Genomic DNA, 17,338 nt, shown 5'->3' on the forward strand with positions numbered 1-17,338 from the left:
TGCCATCTATGAAGCAGCTTGCCAGGCAGAAATCTGTAGTAGCTGAGACATCTGTGAATATGATCTTCACTTAGGACTGGCAAAAGCAATTATGCTTGTGGAATCTGCTCACATATATCTCCAGGGCAGGATTTTTCCCTGTTAGAAAGCTGTCCTGCCAAGAAATATATTACCTAAGGGCATCAGAGCAGAGTTTTGCTGTCTCTGCCAACATAGCTTTCAAGTCCTATTATATGTGCCCTCCTTTGCTGCAGTGTTTCTTACACTTGAATAAAGACCAAATGAAATGTGAGAGATAGCTTTTGTAATTTGATTACCAGGTAATGATTTTTATTTTTTCAGTTATAAAATATGTGTGATCTCTCTGTCATTCATCATATGGACAAAAGAAGTGTGCAAGCCTGCAAGGGTGTCACCCTTTAAAATGATTGCTATCAGTTGTCCAGGTGAAATATGGCAGACACCTATTTCTGCAACAGAAATATAACCAAGATGAATGAACTCATTCCATTTCCTCCTGCTTTAATCACTTTCTAGTGTTTAACAGACATTAACAAAAGGCATCTTTAAATCATTACTATTCTTTAAGATCTCTCATGGCAATGCTGGTTTAGGCATTCACTCAAGAAAGAGAAAGAAAAATACTTTGCAATGCAATTCCATTCCTTTAAGATGCTTTCACCACCAGTGAGAATGATAAATGCTTGGATTTAGCATGAACTGGGTATTTTTTATACTTTCCACTGTAGACAAATTACAGTGCAGAATCCTCTCCTGCGTTGCTGCTACGTGGCATGTTTGTAAAGGGAACCTGAAAGAATATGGTCACAGCATGGTTTCAGCATTTTAGCAATTAGACAGTAATTTTCTGCCTGAGTACTTTTGGAAGCATTCCAGAAAGTGTGTATAATAAGCCTTCCTAGAAGCAGAAAGACAGTAATTGAAGTCATGATATATTTGTTAAATTTGATGATGGCAAGCCTTTCTCTTTTTTTGGAGGCATACTGTAAATCCCAGAGTTTCCTGAAAATGTGATCCTGTGCTCATGTTGGATTTTCATTGGATCTATAAGGGACTCTACTGGTCTGTAGGATTCTTCAGGCTCACTTCAGCTGTTGTTGGGAGAGAGGAGGATTAAAATATAATTAAATGTATTCCAAGGACCATCTCATCTAATAATTCACTTTGAAATGTGGAGACAAATCCAGAAGTATTTTTTTAATGGGAGTAATTTGTCTAAATATAGACACTTGTGGATTGCTTACTTTAACAATGCCCTCACTTCAGGAAGTATTGATATCGAGGTGATGAAGCAGTTTCAGAGCAGACTGACAAGACTGGTGAGGGGGCTGAAGGGAAAATCATCTGAGGAAAGGCTGAGGGAGCTGAGGTTGTTCAGCCTGGAGAAGAAGAGACTTAGAGGGGACCTTATCACTCTCTACACTACCTAAAAGGAAGCTCTAGTCAGGTGGGGATCAGGCTCTTCTCCCAGGTAACTAGTGACAGGACAAGAGGGCATGGTATGAAGCTGTGCCCTATGAGGAGAGGCTGAGGGAGCTGGGATTGCTTGGCCTGGAGAAGAGGAAGCTCAGAGGAGACCTTATTGCTGTCTACAACTACCTGAAGGGAGGTTGTAGCCAGCTGGGGTTGCTCTCTTCTCCCAGGCAACCAGCACCAGAACAAGAGGACATGGTCTCAAGCTGTGCCAGGGGAGGTTTAGGCTGGATGTTAGGAAGAAATTCTTCACAGAAAGAGTGATTGGCCATTGGAATGGGCTGCCCAGGGAGGTGGTGGAGTCACCATCACTGGTGGTGTTTAGGAAGAGACCGGATGAGGCACTTGGTGCCATGGCTTAGTTGATTAGATGGTGTTGGATGATAGGGTGGACTTGATGATCTCGAAGGTCTTTTCCAACCTGCTTAATTTCTATTCTATTCTATTCTATTCTATTCTATTCTATTCTATTCTATTCTATTCTATTCTATTCTATTCTATTCCATTCCATTCCATTCCATTCCATTCCATTCCATTCCATTCCATTCCATTCCATTCCATTCGTACAGGAATGGAGGGAGAAGAGTGAATTGCCAAATGTTACATAGAATTCAGCAGTAGACAGAGAATAATATCTAGATATGTTTGTAGGGCAGAGCTCATAAGGAATCATGTTACCTCTCACATAAACTTGAGATAGAAATTACTGTATAAATGACCACCACCGTATTGTAAGTTATCCTTTGTATGAGGAAGAAACCTCACTCCACTCACCTTTTTGTAAATATCAGGCTGTGGTTTGTTGCTTTGGTGATGTTGACAAAGGGGCCATCTCCAGTGAATAATACAGCTGATGACATATTTGCATCCCTGGAAGGAAAAGACACGTGTGCATTTTTAGATATTGATCCTGTTCCACCAGGGGAGGAATGTTCAGGAATTTTTTATGCTGGTGGAATATATTGCATTTTTTTTTTTCCTGAAATAATGACTATTTTTCCAGATATTTTTAAAGTTGAAACTCAGGTAGATTACAGTGCAACTTGCCTGTTTTCACACTTACACCATATTCTAAGAGAGAGGCTGAGGGAGCTGGGGGTGCTTAGCCTGGAAAAGAGGAGGCTCAGGGAAGACTTTATTGCTGCCTACAACTGCCTGAAGGGAGGTTGTAGCCTGGTAGGTGTTGATCTCTTCTCCCAGGCAACCAGCACCAGAACAAGGGGACACAGTCTCAAGCTGTGCCAGGGGAGGTTTAGGTTGGATGTTAGAAAGAAGTTCTTCACAGAAAGAATGATTGGCCATTGGAATGTGCTGCCCAGGGAGGTGTTGGAGTCACCATCATTGGAGGTGTTTAGGAAGGATGGGGCGCTTGGTGCCATGGTTTAGTTGATTAGATAGTGTTGGGTGATAGGTTGCACTCAATGATCTCAAAGGTCTTTTCCAACCTGGTTAATTCTATTCTATTCTCAAAGGGCCTGTAAGAGGCTAGCACAGATGCTCAGAAAACATCATTCTGTTCAACCTGCTCACTAGGCAAATCTTATAGAAAACCTTGACAACAGTCTCAAAGAAGTTTCTTACATGCAGATGTAGAAAGATATCTATGCACTAAATTCCTTAGCTGATATTGGTCATCATGTACATAAATACTCCATGGATCACTGTGATTTCACATCTGTCTCAGATGTGCTCACTAGCAATATGCTGTAGGCAAATGTTGAGAAAGATTCAGATGATGTGGTGCCATGCTGAAAAATATTCATGTTTAGTTTTCAGGCTGAGATGTTTGCATCTTGTTTAATTTGTGTTTAAAACACAGGGCAGTGTTTGAAGAACAAAGAAGAGGAGTGGCATGTTACAAATAGTGAATTCTTTTTGGCATAACAAAAACTTGTTCACTTGTGGATTCATATGAAGAGCTGCAGCTTTGTAAGTGCTTGTGTGCACAGTATTTTTAATATGAAGTTTGGTGAATTATAAATCAAAGTAGCCACTCTATACTTTCTGAGTTTGAAATGGAGATTCTTAAGCAATGGATTTATGCCAGTCTGTGTCTGACACTAAATGAAGCAGTCAACCTACAAATGAATAAACAAACAAACAAACAAACAAACAATCATTGAGGCTTCTCCCCTGGTTTTCACATTATAGTCCATATTATTATTTGGTGACAACTGGCATGAAACTCATACTACAATCAACTTATTAGGACTGTCCTGATTCTGGTCCTCAATGCTTTAAAAAACAGCCTGAACACACATTCTTACATCCAGCATGACTCTCATTGGCTCTACAGCAGAGTAAGGGCATGCTGTTTATGAGGACAGACTGAAGGAGTTGGGGCTGTTCAGTCTGCAGAAGAGAAGGCTCCGAGGTGACCTAATTGTGGCCTTCCAGTATCTGAAGGGGGCCTACAGGAAGGCTGGGGAAGGACTTCTCAGGATCTCAGGCAGTGATAGGACTAGGGGGAATGGAATGAAGCTGGAGGTGGGGAGATTCAGGTTAGATGTGAGGAGGAGGTTCTTCACCATGAGAGTGGTGAAACCCTGGAATGGGTTGTCCAGGGAGGTGGTCGAGGTCCCGTCCCTGGGGGTGTTTAAGAGTAGGCTGGATGAGGCTCTGGGCAGCCTGATCTAGTGTGGGGTGTCCCTGCCCATGGCAGGGGGGTTGGAACTAGATGATCCTTGTGGTCCCTTCCAACCCTGAATGAAACTATGAAACTATGAAACTATCCTGGACCCCTTTATTATTAAGGGCTTTATCCCTAGGAACCCTCTGAATTAGTTCCTTAAGTAACCCGAAGTCTGCCCTCCGGAAGTCCAGAGTGGAGGTCTTCTTGCAGCCCCTCTTAGCTTGACCAAAACCCGAGAATTCAATTATCTCGTGAACTATGAAACTATGAAACTATCTTTATCCACCAGAAATTCTGGGGGATCATTTCCACCCCTTTCAAGTGGTGTGCTATATATGAGCACGCTGGAGAACCTGGGTCTGACAGTCAAAGACAGGGTTTTCTGATGTGTCTCAAAGAGCTAGGCATGTTGCTACTACTGACCATATGTGAGTGGGCACCATGAGTAACAAAATCACAGAATGTTAGGAGCTGGAAGGGACCTCAAGAGGCCATCTAGTCCAACCCCCCTGCCAGAGCAGGATCACCTATACCAGATCACACAGGAATGCATCCTAGCGGGTCTTGAATATCTCCCAAGAGGGGGACTCCACAACCCTCCTGGGCAGCCTGTTCCAGTGTTCTGTCACCCTCACAGTGAAAAAATTATTCCTCATATTTCCATGGAACTTCCTATGCCTCAATTTCTACCCGTTGTCCATTTGTCCTATAACTGGGCAACACTGAAAAGAGCCTGACTCCATCCTCTTGGCACACACGCTTTACATCTTTATAAACATTAATGAGATCACCCCTTAGGCTCCTTCTGTCCAAACTGAAGAGCCCCAGCTCCCTCAGTCTCGCCTTATAAGGAAGATGTTCTACTCCCTTAATCACTGCACTGGACTCTTTCAAGCAGTTCCCTGTCCTTCTGGAACTGAGGGGCCCAGAACTGGGCCTCCATTCTTTCCAGAGATGGAGGTGAGGCTGACCAATCTCTAGTTACCTGGGTCTTCCTTCTTACCCTTTTTGAAGATTGGAGTGACATTTGCCTTTCCTCCAGTTGCCAGCCACCTGCCCTGTTCACCATAATCTACCAAAGATGACGGCGAGTGGTCTGGCAGTGACCTCTGCCGGCTCCCTCAGCACCTGCAGGTGCATGCCGTCAGGACCCATGGATTTATGGATGTCCAGGTTGCTTAACTGTTCCTTAGCACACAACACTATCAGTGATGCTAACCTGCCCCTTAATCCACACCCACAAACTCTCAACTTGTCCCTCATCCACCCCTGAGCAGAACTCAACATATTGTAGTTACTCTCTCACATGAAGAGCAACTCCACCACCTTGCTTTGTTGACCTGTCTTTCCTAAAAGGGACATAGCCATCCATGACCACTTTCCAGTCATGTGAGATGTCCCACCATGTCCCTGTAATTGCCACCAGACCATAACCCCTTGACTGCACACAGATTTCTAACTCCTCCTGTTTATTGCCCATGCTACATGCATTGGTGTATAGGCATTTCAGGGAGCAAGATGAGCAGCCAATTCTACCCTGGTGTGGTAGAAGACTCTGTGAGACTTTGACCATGCTGCTGTGTCCCCAGCATACTTCAGGGCAATGGGATGATGGCCTTTACTAGCCCACATCCCTCCAACCCTGGTGTCTTGTCCCACAGCTTGTCACATGAAGGCCTGGTGATATCGTTATCCTCCCTCACCTTTGCATCTACTTGATCATCCCCAGGTTCTACAGTGAGTCCTAGCTCACTGACAGGCCTTGCATCTTCACCAGCACATCGCTCATTGTGCCCTAGCTCCCCTGAGACAGCGGTGGAGCTGGCACACCATCACACAGACATCTCAAGATTGTTTCCAGTGAGCCTGGTTTTTCCCCTTTCTCCCTTTGAATCTAGTTTAAAGCTCGATTAATGAGCCCAGACAACTCTTGTGATAAAAACCTCCCTCCCCTTTGAGAGAGATGCACCCCATCTGCCACCAGCAGACCTGGCATCATGTGAGATGACCCATGGTCAAACACTCCAGTGTCCAGCTGGTGGCACCAGGCTTGAAGCCAATAACTGATTTGATGGGCCTTCTTCAATGAAAACCTAATTGACCTAGAAATCTCAAAAAAAAAAAAAAAGGACATTCTATTCCAATGAACTTATTTCCTTCTCTAAGATTTTGTGAAGTCATGCAAAAAATTAAACTGCAGGGTTCAGAGCAAGGCCTAAACTCTCAGTTGTTATTTGGACTTCTGGGCATGGGAAAATTGCAAGGTCTACCCCCATCCCTGGGTATGATTCAGTAAAGATCCAGCTGGCTCTGGTCCCAGAGAAACAAGTCTATTTCACACCAGAAGGATGATGAAAAGGTGCAGGATGTTTTTGTTACTTCAAGCAAAAGTGATGCTAACACTACTCAGATTTTAACAGTGTTGTCAGATGCATGCACTTACGAGTGCAAGCTGCTCAAAGGATCTTGCTCAGGTTTCTCAAACGCATCAGATGTGCACCTTGCACTCCAGACTCATTAAGATTATTTGTAAAGGATTTGCCTAAGCTGTGTTTTGTAGATTTACACATAGCCATGCCTCCAGATTTGCTTCCTGTTAGAATAGAATAGAATTAGAATGGAACGGAACAGAACAGAGCAGAACAGAACAAAATGGAACGGAACGGAACAGAATAGAATAGAATAGAATAGAATAGAATAGAGTAGAGTAGAGTAGAGTAGAGTAGAGTAGAGTAGAGTAGAGTAGAGTAGAGTAGAGTAGAATAGAATAGAATAGAATAGAATAGAATAGAATAGAATAGAATAGAATAGAATAGAATAGAATAAGCCGGGTTGGAAGAGACCTTTGATATCATCGAGTCCAACCTATCATCCAACACTAGCTAATCAACTAAACCATGGCACCAAGCACCCCAACCAGTCTTTTCTTAAACACCTCCAGTGATGGTGACTCCACCATCTCCCTGGGCAGCACATTCCAAGGGCCAGTCTCTCTTTTTGTGAAGAACTTCTTCCTGACATCCAGCCTAAACCTCCCCTGGTGCAGCTTGAGACTGTGTCCTCTTGTTCTGGTGCTGGTTGACTGGGAGAAGAGAGCAACCCCCACGTGCCTGCAACCTCCCTTCAGGTAGTTGTTGAGAGCAATAAGGTCTCCCCTGAGCCTCCTTTTCTCCAGGCTAAGCAACCCCAGCTCCCTCAGTCTCTCCTCACAGGGCTTATGCTCCAAACCCCTCACTTGGTGCACATCACAAATGCAACAGTCACATGTTTGAAAAAATAGCAGGAAAAGAATTAATACTTAGGATTTATTAGAATCTGTGTACAACATTGCACTTTATAGCCCAGCTACATAAATAATCAGGATGTGCTACAGGACTCCCACCCTTTCAGGCTTTTAATAAATTAAACTGTAAATGTATGAGCAATGTAACAGCAAAAGTAAATTGTCCTAGATGAACCTTAGCCTCCTGCTCTAATAAAGCATGATTCTAGGTAATTATTCAGTATAGGAGCATGAGCTATAGCCTGCTCAAGATTCCCTTCATAAACATTCATTTAGTAACAAATATGGTGCCACTTATGAGCGCATACACAATTATGGGGCAAATAATGGAAGGTGGAAATAGCATGATGCTTACAGGAGCTAAGCAACTGAAATAAAAATAGTTACTAGGAAACTTAATAGCCATTTTCTTAGCAAGGCTGACTAGTTTATAGAGGCATGCTGAAGCATATTGCCACAGAACATTAAGGAGGCAAAACCATAAGTAATTTTTATGAGGTAATACTGTGAAAGACAAAGTTCACTGAAGCCTATCTGACATAAAAATGTAAATGAAATCAACAGACCACGAAAAGACTAGTGTCCAGAAGTTACAGAGAAAAAAGAAATGGGGGAGGGGTGGAAATAATCAGCAGAAGGCAGCTGCTGGACACTGTAAAGGACCAAGTACTTGTATGCTCTTGCATGCATGTATAAGTGAGATAACATAAATTACAGTCAGGATTTGTGCATGCATGTATCTGGTATTTATGCAATTGTGGTACCTGCCCCAAAGGGAAAGAAGTAAAAAGCCAAATCCAACAATTAAAAGTATTTTCAAGTACATTTGAATATTTTTCTGTGTCCTAACTCTGTGATTTCTACAATTAATTTATCAGAAGGGCATTTGCAGGCATCCTAATTTGGACAGACACCAACATAATGAATTGCAAGTTTAGAATTTAATTTGATTATTACTTGGGTGAGTGACATTCCCTAAAAGCCTCAGCACTGTAAGAAAGCTGTTTATTAATCAGTGGATGGCAGTAAAGCTGCACAGTGTAAGGCAGGCCAGAATTTAGGCCATAAATTTTACCACAGACTGAAAAATAGATCACTTCTGCATTCACCCCTCCTCAACTTTTCCCTGGAAATTCTGCTCAACAGTGACTGAAGCCAAATGCATTTTTTTTTTCCACTCATATACTTCCCTCCTCCTTTCTTCATCTAACTATACATCAAGAGAAATAGTTTTCTCTCTCAACAGCTCAGCTCTAATGACAGATATGAAATGAATTTGAAGCCATGTAGCAGAATACCCAAGAGATTATCTTGAGTTTACCTGAAATGAACACTGTATGATAGCAAAGCAATCAAGATGGCTGTTTCCTCCAGCTTTACTCTTGAGCCATCCTCATAAAAGTGAAGAAGTAAATGATGACACAAAATGATAAAAAGACTAATGCCTCTATATCAGCCTCCCAATATTCTCCAATATGTGTCCTCATGCCTAAGCTGCCATATTCCATCATCAGTCCTGTAATGAATGCCATCAAAACAGGCTTCTCAATACTTCAAATTGTGTTGGCATGCCAAGCACTTCACTTGCCACATAAAAATACATTTGCCCTTTTTTTTTGGATGATAAAGACACCAGTAAAAAAGGATGATGAAGACACCAACATACAGACTCAAGAACAAGTTACAAGGACAATGAATATTTTTTTACTCACCCTAACCCCAGCAGCTGGCAAACACTGTCTGAAATCTGTTCATTCCAATCATCTGCACATGCCAGATGCCATGTTTCCCCAATCCTGGCCTGTACCAGCCCTTCAGTGCTTAAAGAACCATTAACCAATCTCACTGTAGAACAAAATTGACAGAGAGATGTTAGATAGGTGGCAAACCACCCTCCCCCCCCCCACAAAGCAGACAAAATGTAATATAAACAAAACAGATTTATGATTGCCAGCAAAGAACAACAACAAAATTGAAATACATCACAGCAGTAACAAACACAGCGTCTACAGGATGCTGTATTCCCACAGGAAGGAAATGTTATTGTTATCTCCTTCTACATTTCTGCCACAGGAGAGTTTCATAACCTGTAATCTGTGAATGACTCATGAATAGACAATAAACTACATTTTCCATCAACTCTAACCAGTGTTTTTTTCTTAGCCAGCATTACATAATTGATTGACAGCCTATTGACAGTCACCTAAACATGAGCCAGCAGTGTGCCCAGGTGGCCAAGAAGGCCAATGGCAGCCTGGCCTGCATCAGAAATAGTGTGGCCAGCAGCAGCAGGGAAGTCATTGTGCCCCTGTACTCTGCATTGGTTAGGCCACACCTTGAGTACTGTGTCCAGTTCCGGGCCCCTCAGTTTAAGAAGGACATCGAGACACTTGAACGTGTCCAGAGAAGGGCAACAAGGCTGGGGAGAGGCTGAGGGAGCTGGGATTGTTTAGCCTGGAGAAGAGGAGGCTCAGGGGTGACCTCATTGCCCTCTACAACTACCTGAAAGGTGGTTGTAGCCAGGAAGGGGTTTGTCTCTTCTCCCAGGCAACCAGCACCAGAACATGAGGACACAGTCTCAAGCTGCGCCAGGGGAAGTTTAAGCTTGAGGTGAGGAGACAGATCTTCACTGATAGAGTCTTTAGTTATTGGAATGTGCTGCCCAGGGAGGTGGTGGAGTCGCCATCCCTGGAGGTGTTCAAGAGGAGATTGGACGTGGCACTTGGTGCCATGGTCATGGGGTCTGTGGTGACAGGTTGGACAAGATGATCCTCGAGGTCTCTTCCAACCTTAGTGACACTGTGATACTGTGATAATATCCAGATGCTGTATAAAGCTTTGGCCACATGATGCTCAGTAACACTGATTGGAGATAAGGTTAAACCCAAAGCTAACAGAAAAAGTGAGGTTTCCAGTTTAAATCACTGTGACATTTTTCACTGTTTTCTTTGTCTCTTTAGGTAAAACACACACACAAATAATGAAAGCTCCTTGAAAATCTAACTCTCTATGTAAACTTCCCAAAATAAAATATTCTGGAGAAAAGAATCAGAAACACCTTAAGCATTTGGTGAAAAATATGCTGCTGACACAGTGACTGAGAAAGTTGGATCCCAAGGTTCAAGGTCAGTAGAACCCCATGTATATCTCAGGAGCTACGATCATGGCAATAATGAAGTAGGGAAAAAACACACAAGGCTTATGAAATTTACTAGTTGCCAAACATATTTTTAAGGTCATATTTTTTTCTCTTTTTCCCAAAGAAACTACTTCCACCACAGAGTAAAAGCTTAGTTACTATAGTGAGAACAAACAAAACCAATCAAACTTGATTTTTAGGAATGACTCTGACAGGCAGAGTGCATGAATGAAAGAAGCGATGTACAGTGATTTATCACTGTTATAAGAAACTTCTGAGCAGTCTTGGAACATGTCAGAATTGTTTGCACTGCCAGACTTCTCCAAAATGCTTTTGACATGTCTTTTCCTTTACTTGAGCTATAATTTCCTTATCTGTTTTTTTCATCATCAGGTCCGTGGTCTTCTCAAAGCATACTTTGGATAAGGAATAAGAGAATCATTGAGCTCTCTGCTCAATTCAAATTTCATGTATTTTAGTACTCCACAAAGAGTTGCTCTGTGCTTTTTCTTTATGGTCTCTGGGAAATTTCAGAAGTGGGATTATTTGAAAATGAAAGATTGTCTCTCTCAAATTCCCACCTCTGACAAGAAATTGAAATTGGTTTCAGGAAAATGCACAAGACTTTTTGGACGCTGAAAAGACTCAATGTGAGGATACCTAATTGAATTTTGTGCTGATTTTAAAGCTTAGATTGATTCAGCCACTGTTTGGATTAAATGGGGTTTTGGAAACAATTCTCCCAGTCCTCTAATGTGAGGTAATTTGTTATCACAGTATCACAGTATAACTTAGGTTGGAAAGGACCTCGAGGATCATCGAGTCCAACCTATCAGCACAGACCTCATGACTAGACCATGGCACCAAGTGCCACGTCCAATCTCCTCTTGAACGCCTCCAGGGTCGATGACTCCACCACCTCCCCAGGCAACCCGTTCCAATGACGAATGACTCGCTCAGTGAAGAACTTCCTCCTCACCTCGAGTCTAAACCTCCCCTGGCACAGCTTGAGACTGTGTCCCCTTGTTCTGGTGCTGGTTGCCTGGGAGAAGAGACCAACCCCCTCCCGGCTACAACCATCTTTCAGGTAGTTGTAGAGGGCAATGAGGTCACCCCTGAGCCTCCTCTTCTCCAGGCTAAACAATCCCAGCTCCCTCAGCCTCTCCTCATAGGGCTTGTGTTCAAGGCCTCTCACCAGCCCTGTTGCCCTTCTCTGGACGCGTTCAAGTGTTCAAGTGTTTCGATGTTATGAAGTAGTAGCCAATCTATGGCAAAATAAATCTCTGAGGAAAGGTAAATCAAATTAATGCAGGTGATGGTTATCTTGTTCAGATCTTCTTTAGCAAGAACTGGAAAAACACATTAAAGTCTTTTCTCAAGAAAAAGCTGGAATTAATGTTATTCTCTGCATTTTAAAGGAAGAATATATTAAAAAAAGAGGCAATTACAGTAATGTGAAAAATGAACCTGTGCCTTTGAGTATGTATATATATAATAGTACTTATATATGTCATGTATATGAATATATATATAATGAATATATACATATATATATATATATATATGCATGTAAAAGACACTGAAATCAATGAGAACTGCCAGCACACATTCAAGGACTTATCTGATTCCTAGCAGTTCTGTTTAAATCATGGGAAGATGATGTTGTACTGAGCTTAAAAGCCCACTTTCAACTCTTCCATTAGTTCTCCATAACAGACTGTCAGAACAACACATTGCCAGAAACAGCAATCTAATTTCTATGCTAGGCCCAACATGGTTCTGCGTTCTCAAGAATGTTTAGAGAATGCTGTTTCCATGTTATGTGAAATAAACCCACATACTGAGCAGCTGCATTTTGGAAATAACCATTTTACCAGAAGAATAAGCAATAGCAGCTCTTGGTCTCCTAGTTGTAGGAACATGCACATAATACTGTAAGCAATGGATGCTGTGCCATCCCTTTACCTTACGGTGTTGCCTCCATATAATGGAAGCCAGCCAGCCAAAAAGTACTAGAATTTGGGAATATAAAATGGATACAGAAGGAAAGCATGTGAAGAGCTTTCATTTAATTAAGTGGCTATTATCAGCAGCCACAGTTTTAAGCACAAAGGAATTTTGCACCTTTTCCAGGGATCTTCTCCAGTTTACATACATTATTAAAGAGCTGAATTTGTTGTTTGGTTTTGGTTAGTCTTTTTGCTTTGTTTTTTTCTGTGCTGACAAACTCAGCAAGACACTGCTGTGTAAATCATCATGGCCTTCACGCAGCTTGCAGTACTTTATGCTAGCTGAGGTTTTGTGGCAGTTTTCCTAAGTGATTCCTACCAAATATGCATTCAATACTTCTCTGTGTATGAAGGAAACCTTACCGCACTTTGCTTCGTCAGAGCCATCTTCACACTGAGGTATGTGGTCACAGAGGTTCTGCAGCGGTATACATTCCCCACTACCACATTGATGCTCATCAATTGCACAAGCCCCTAGAGGAAAACACAAAAGTAAATCTGTAATTATAAAGAAGGTTATATTCACTGGAGATCATACAGTTCACCTGAAAAAAATAAAGATGAAAGTACACAGTACCTTTAATCTCATTTTCTTTTTCTATCCTATCCTATCCTATCCTATCCTATCCTATCCTATCCTATCCTATCCTATCCTATCCTATTCTATCCTATCCTATCCTATCCCATCCCATCCTATCCTATCCTATCCCATTATATCCCAACTATTTTTTTCCCCAAAAATAAAGATTATTCAGATAAAGAGAAGCTAATTAAGAAATAAATCTGTGCTGTTTTATCTTATAGTTTCTGCTGTCATTAGCATTGCTTAGTTACAAGTGTGCCTCAAGTATGCCTCTGTTATATGTAATAAACTTTGGATGGACAAGGAGAGTCAAATGCTGGTCAAACCCTGTCTAAAGTGACTAATTATTTCCAGTTTCAGATATTCAGCACTTTCACAACATTTTAGACTTTGAAGTATGCAAGGTCAAAGATACAAGTAAAGAATTACTGAAAGCCAAGAGCCTCCTTTCGAAATCTTCCTGGGGGTGAAAGTGGAAGAGACAAAAGTGGGGAAAAAAAAAAAAAGAAATCAGGAAAGCATTCCCAAGAGTAGGGTTAAGCTAATTCAGTATCAGCTATGTAACAAAAGCAGGTAGAGAGTAAATATAACATTATAGTTCTTTCTATGGCCAAAATATATTTTTGATGGAATCCTTTTATATATTTACAAGAAATCTACTTAAATTCTATTGAAACTTTCCTTTTTTTTTGTTTTTTTTTTTTTTTTTTTTAATATCTTACTGACACAAGCATCTGCTGTTATCTGAAGGCAAGAAAACAGTTTTCTTTCTGACTTTTTCATGTCAGATGATAAGATGATTCCTTCATTAAGGTTCTACACATTGGCCACAACGATCCCATGCAGTGCTACAGGCTGGGGTCAGAGGGGCTGGAGAGCATCCAGGCAGAAAGGAACCAGGGAGTACTGGTTGGTGGTAGGCTGAACATGAGCCAGCAGTGTGCCCAGGTGGCCAAGAAGGTCAATGGCATCCTGGCCTGTATCAGGAACAGTGTGGCCAGCAGAAGCAGGGAGGTCATTCTGCCCCTGTACTCAGCGCTAGTCAGGCCACACCTTGAGTCCTGTGTCCAGTTCTGGGCCCCTCAGTTTAGGAAAGATGCTGAGATGATGCGATGTGTCCAGAGAAGGGCAAGAAAGCTGGTGAGGGGTTTGGAGCACAAGCCCTATGAAGAGTGGCTGAGGGAGCCAGTTTGCTTAGCCTGGAGAAGAGGAGGCTCAGGGGAGACCTTATTGCTGTCTACAACTACCTGAAGGAAGGTTGTAGCCAGCTGGGGTTGCTCTCTTCTCCCAGGCAACCAGCACCAGAACAAGAGGACATGGCCTCAAGCTGTGCCAGGGGAGGTTTAGGCTGGATGTTAGGAAGAAATTCTTCACAGAAAGAGTGATTTGCTTTGGAATGTGTTGCCCACGAAGGTGGTGGAGTCACCATCACTGGAGGTGTTTAGGAAGAGACTGGATGGGGTGCTTGGTGCTGTGGTTTGGTTGATAAGATAGTGTTGGATGATAGGTTGACTGAATGATCTCAAAGGTCTCTTCCAACCTGGTTAATTCTATTCTATTCTGTTGTCTTTCATTGTTATCAATGTCTCACAGTGTCAAGTCAGTATGATCTGTTATACAATATGGAAGCAAAAGGATATGACTTATAAAAGGCCAGAACCAGATTTTTACACAAAGAGATTTTTCACAAAACTCAGTTCTCAGTTTGACAGGTTCTTTTATTCTATTACATACTGCCATAAAATATTTCTTTTAAAATTATCCTTCCTTTTCAAAACCTCAATATTTAATGGAAAAATAAAATGCAAAGAGTTTTTTTTTCTTGTAAAATTAATTTCTTTACTGACACTCCTTTTATCCTTGGACCTTCATGCTAATCATATTAGTCTCTTTCTTTTGGCTGGAAGGATCATGAGTAAGCATAATTATTTTGCAAATGGAACCATTTTAATGCATCTAACCAGAAATGGCAACGGCCACTTTGAGAACTCTGCCTTGCTTTTTATTTTACAGCAAAATGTGGGCAAAGCTGGCTCAGCAAAGATGCTGAACAAGCCAAAAAAAACCGCCACAGCTTCACTGGACAGAAAAAATATGATGGAGTAGGCAGAACAAGAAGCAGCAAAACAGTTATATGTCCCTATAAACCTCTAAACTTTACACAATGGGACTAAAGAGATTTTACAGTAGTAAATCAATGGTTAGCATTTTTTTTTTTAATGATTAAGGAAATTATTCTTATTGCTGTTAATCCATAAAAATCCTGCAGCTAAACTGGGAGGCACTTGCCTTTTATCATCTTTAAAATAAGAAAAAGGGCATAGATTCTTGCAGGCTTTCTGTTTGTGCAAACTAATACACGTCACATCTCTGAACAGACACTGCTTTTTAGCTGTCATTTTTCCTGCTGTCAGACTTTCACAGAAATATTATAAATCCTTTAATTAATTCTGTCAGGATTTGGCCTAGAGTTAGTGTAAGTATTTGTCCTGGTAAGCATAGTGCTGTTCCTTCTCCTTTAGAAATTGTCTTAGTTTTGTGTGGTTTGGAGAGCTGATTGCTGAATTACCACCATATCACAGTATCACTAAGGTTGGAAGAGACCTCAAAGATCATCGAGTCCAACCTGTCACCACAGACCTCTTGACTAAACTATGGCACCAAGTGCCACGTCCAATCTCCTCTTGAACACCTCCAGGGAGGGTGACTCCACCACCTCCCTGAGCAGCACATTCCAATGATTAACAACTCCCTCTGTGAAGAACTTTCTCTTCACCTCGAGCCTAAACCTCCCCTGGTGCAGCTTGAGACTGTGTCCCCTTGTTCTGGTGCTGGTTGCCTGGGAGAAGAGACCAACCCCTTTCTGGCTACAACCTCCTTTCAGGTAGTTGTAGAGAGCAATGAGGTCTCCCCTGAGCCTCCTCTTTTCCAGGCTAAACAATCCCAGCTCCCTCAGCCTCTCCTCACAGGGCAAAATTACAGGGGAGAGCACAAATGCTGTCCCCCACTACCACAAATTATGCAGTCGAGTTTCCCGCATTTGGGGAATTACTTCTGTGAACAACAAATCTCATTGTAGTCATTGACAAAAGCCATAATCTTTCCAAAGGTGACTGTCTGGGACCAGAAACACTGCTGCCCAAACATTTAAAAGACTAATTCTTCCTAGATTCTTCATGCACTCAGGACAAATTTGTTGAAGATGTAAGGACTGTATTGCGAGCACTAACTAGATTTATTGTATATATTTCTCTTACAGTGCATGTGATTAATAATAAATGTTTTACAAATGCATGCAAATGTACATTAATGACACCCTCAAATAAGTCATGAAGTCATATTTTCTGAGGCTTTTGTAAGTAATAGTTTGCTTTTACCCTCCTAGTATCTGAATAGTTTTTGGTCAAAATACTGAGTCAGTTTTCCACATAATTTCACAGAGAATTGCAGGTGATGCAGACACTGGTCCAATTAAACTCCATCAGAAAAAAAACATCATTTTTTCATGCTAGAAAACACTAAAGTATAGATGAGTAATCACTAGGCATTTTCTCTTATATTTTTCATATTTCAGTTGATCAAGGGCTGATAGTTCCCTTCCACTCTCCATGTGGACCAGCAGTGTAACCTCTTAAAAACAAAGGATTTATATGCTTACCTAGACGGTAGCCTGTAGTGAAGTTTGCAAGAAATCCCTGCTTTGTTACAGACTCGTCTGTAAGGAGGATTACTGTCATCTGCTCCGCTGTAGAGAAAACATCTGGCAAGGGGTCTTGTCCTGTATAGACAGCTGCTCTCCAGGAGAACATGAACACATTTAAGCTACATTTTTCTTAGGCATTTCCAATTGTTTTAGTTCCAAAAGCAAGTACTGCTACCACAATGAATACTTATTCCCCTAAATTTGACTGCTATCAGACTTCAATGATCAAAACTCAACTCCAAATTTCTACTATCAGTATAGATGATTAAGGTTCAATTAAGAGATTATGCTTCTGTCTCTGCACATAATGAGCAGCCCTACTTATTGACAAGTTACAGAACCACAGAATTAACCAGTTTGTAAAAGACCTTGAAGATCATCAAGTCCAAAAAAGTCATTAATTTAAATTACATGGAAAGTTGAGTGTATGCAAATACTTGTGAAATTTGATGTCACATACAGGATGCTTTCTCAAGATTTCTCCCAAATTTCTGA

The 17,338-nt window shown here is 41.5% G+C and overlaps 1 protein-coding gene across 4 annotated transcripts in view; it reads right to left on the reverse strand.

The window, feature by feature from the left end:
* Positions 1-17,338, reverse strand: part of TMPRSS15 (transmembrane serine protease 15) — a 63,073-nt gene that overhangs the window by 9,420 nt on the left and 36,315 nt on the right. For all 4 annotated transcript variants that reach the window (XM_068144453.1, XM_068144451.1, XM_068144452.1 and 1 more), the window contains exons 19-22: positions 16,799-16,930; positions 12,921-13,031; positions 9,122-9,254; positions 2,269-2,364 (exon numbers count right to left, since the gene is read on the reverse strand). In XM_068144453.1, the coding sequence (XP_068000554.1) occupies positions 2,269-2,364; positions 9,122-9,254; positions 12,921-13,031; positions 16,799-16,930 (472 nt within the window). The remainder of the gene's footprint in view (positions 1-2,268; positions 2,365-9,121; positions 9,255-12,920; positions 13,032-16,798; positions 16,931-17,338) is intronic.

The sequence above is a fragment of the Melanerpes formicivorus genome, unplaced genomic scaffold (genome assembly GCF_026170545.1).
Source record: "Melanerpes formicivorus ecotype bairdi unplaced genomic scaffold, bMelFor1.0.p_v2 SCAF_11, whole genome shotgun sequence".
NCBI lineage: Eukaryota > Metazoa > Chordata > Aves > Piciformes > Picidae > Melanerpes > Melanerpes formicivorus.